The 2,070-nt window shown below is 55.5% G+C and overlaps 1 protein-coding gene across 1 annotated transcript; it reads right to left on the bottom strand.

Annotated features, from left to right (window-relative positions):
* Nucleotides 1-775: 775 nt before the first annotated feature.
* EGR4 (early growth response 4) lies at nucleotides 776-2,065 on the bottom strand (the record flags this gene model as incomplete). The annotated part of the gene is made up of 1 exon (XM_010075887.1): nucleotides 776-2,065. A coding segment is annotated over one exon (1,290 nt), but the record flags the coding sequence as incomplete, so codon positions are not given.
* Nucleotides 2,066-2,070: the final 5 nt, after the last annotated feature.

The following is a 2,070-nucleotide window of genomic DNA, read 5'->3' as shown; positions in this document are numbered from 1 at the left end:
TTTTTTTCTCTCCCTTTTAATTATTTAAGCACCCCCCCAATACGCGGCAACTTGAGGTCAAAAATGCAACAGAAATCCCGCCGGCATCGGTTGCTATACAGGATTGAGAGGAGCAACCCCAGCGAGGTTTTAGATGAGCTCAAATCTTTAATTAGAAAAATAGACACGATTTTGTAATACTCCTGATAAATTCCATTTTCTTTTTACAAACAGGATAATAAATAATAATACTAACAATAAGAACGACATCACCTTTCCAAAGGGACCGTTATGCACCGCTTGCCGGCGCCCGGCGGCATCTCTCTCCTTGTTTAAGGGTACGAACCAACCCACAGCCCCCGACTGTGCCGCCCGGAAAATATCCGCTCGGCCGCTCCGTGTAAAGTGCAGGTGGGGGAAATCACTGCCAGGTCGCTACGAACCCATAAAAACCCATCTCAGTGGTGATTTCTTTCTGTAATTATTTTTTTTAAATTTTTTTAAATTTTTTTTTTCCCTTCCTTGGAATAGGAGCTCTAGCAACACCTCAGTCCCTGCAGTTTGGGGATGGCTCCGGGTGGCCGGAGCTGCCGCATCCCTCCTCTGCATCCAGCGGTCCAGCACGGCGGCATCACCTCTGCATCCCCACCTGCCCCTCTCTCCTCCCCGCCGCGGCTTGATCCGCCGTCATCTTCTCCGGGACCATCCCAGGAGGATCTTCCCACCCCGGCTCTCCCGTGAGATGCTCCGGGGGGACGTCGGGAAACGCCATCTCCCAGCACACAGTTTTGGGGTTTCACAATGTCCCGAAGGCGAGACCCACTGAGAAGAAGCCCAAACCTTTGAGTTTTTCCTCCGTGCGGGCTTTTTGCTTCAGGTGGACTTTGCTGTGTCGTTTTTTCTCGTCGCTTCGGGCGAAACGGCGGCCACAGGTGTCGCAGGAGAAAGGTTTCTCGCCGGTGTGGGTGCGGATGTGGGTGGTGAGGTGGTCGCTACGGCTGAAGTTCCTCAAGCAGATGCGGCACTGGAAGGGTTTGTGACCCGTATGGATGCGGAGGTGCCTATTGAGCTCATCCGAGCGGGCGAAACTCCGGATGCAGTTCTCCACCGGGCAAGCGAAAGCTTTCTCGTGGGGTTTTGGGCAGAAACATTTAGAAGAACATTTGGTCCGGCGAGTCTTCTTCTTGGGTTCCACCAAGGTGGGAGGGTTGGTAGGCAGCAGGGAAGGGATGGAGGAGATGGAGGAAGAGCTGGGGTGGCCCAAAAAGTCCGTGGGGGGAACAGAAGGTGAGGGGTGAGGATGGAGAAGCTCAGCAGAACTCATCAAACCCGGCAGGACGTCAGGTTGGGCCAAGGAGGTGTCAAACTCCGGCATTAACCCAGGAGGGAGGTTGTGGATCTTGGTGTCGACAAAATCCCTGCGGGCTGGGAAATTTTCTGGCTCGCAGCCGAAGCCCAGCTGGGCACCGAAGCAGGCAGCATCCTCTGCCAGGCTGCCCAGCTCCGACGGGCAGCTGACGGACAAGACGCTCTCCATCTTGGAGCCCAATGGGTGGAACATCCCTTGGCTGCTCTCTCCAGCTGGGAAGGCTTCGGGAGAATGGTAGCCGGTGGGCAAGTAGGCTTGATGTGGGGTGATGGGCTCCCACTGGGCACAGGAAGGTTTAAACTTGTCCAGAGGCGGGGAACCAGAAGGTAGCTTGATGTCCTGCTTGTTGTCCAGGAGTTTTTTTTGGAAGAAGCACTGGGAGGTGTTCCCCAAGGTGGGTTGTGCCTGGAGGGCTTGAGGACCCTCCGTCGTTGGGAAACCGCTGTAATCCTGCTCCGGGAAAGGGGTTTGGGTGGATCCGTTCATTTCGGGTTGGCAGGAGGCGGTGTAAAGGTCCAACTGGCTCTGAGCCACCTCGGGACAGGGGTAAGGAGCATCCAGGTGCCTTTGGTGGCCCTCGGAGGAGGAGAAGGGGGAGATGCCCAGGATTCCCGACATCAGGTTGAAGAGGGATTCCTGATCCTGGGGATGCTCTGGTACTGCTTTGATGAAGAAGCTGCCGGTGTAGCTGAGCGAAGGGGAGGGCTGGCTGCCCAGGAGGG

The sequence above is a fragment of the Pterocles gutturalis genome, unplaced genomic scaffold, assembly GCF_000699245.1.
Source record: "Pterocles gutturalis isolate BGI_N339 unplaced genomic scaffold, ASM69924v1 scaffold3203, whole genome shotgun sequence".
Lineage (NCBI taxonomy): Eukaryota > Metazoa > Chordata > Aves > Pterocliformes > Pteroclidae > Pterocles > Pterocles gutturalis.
The sequence above is the reverse complement of the archived record's forward strand: the minus strand, read 5'-3'. Positions and strand labels throughout refer to the sequence as shown.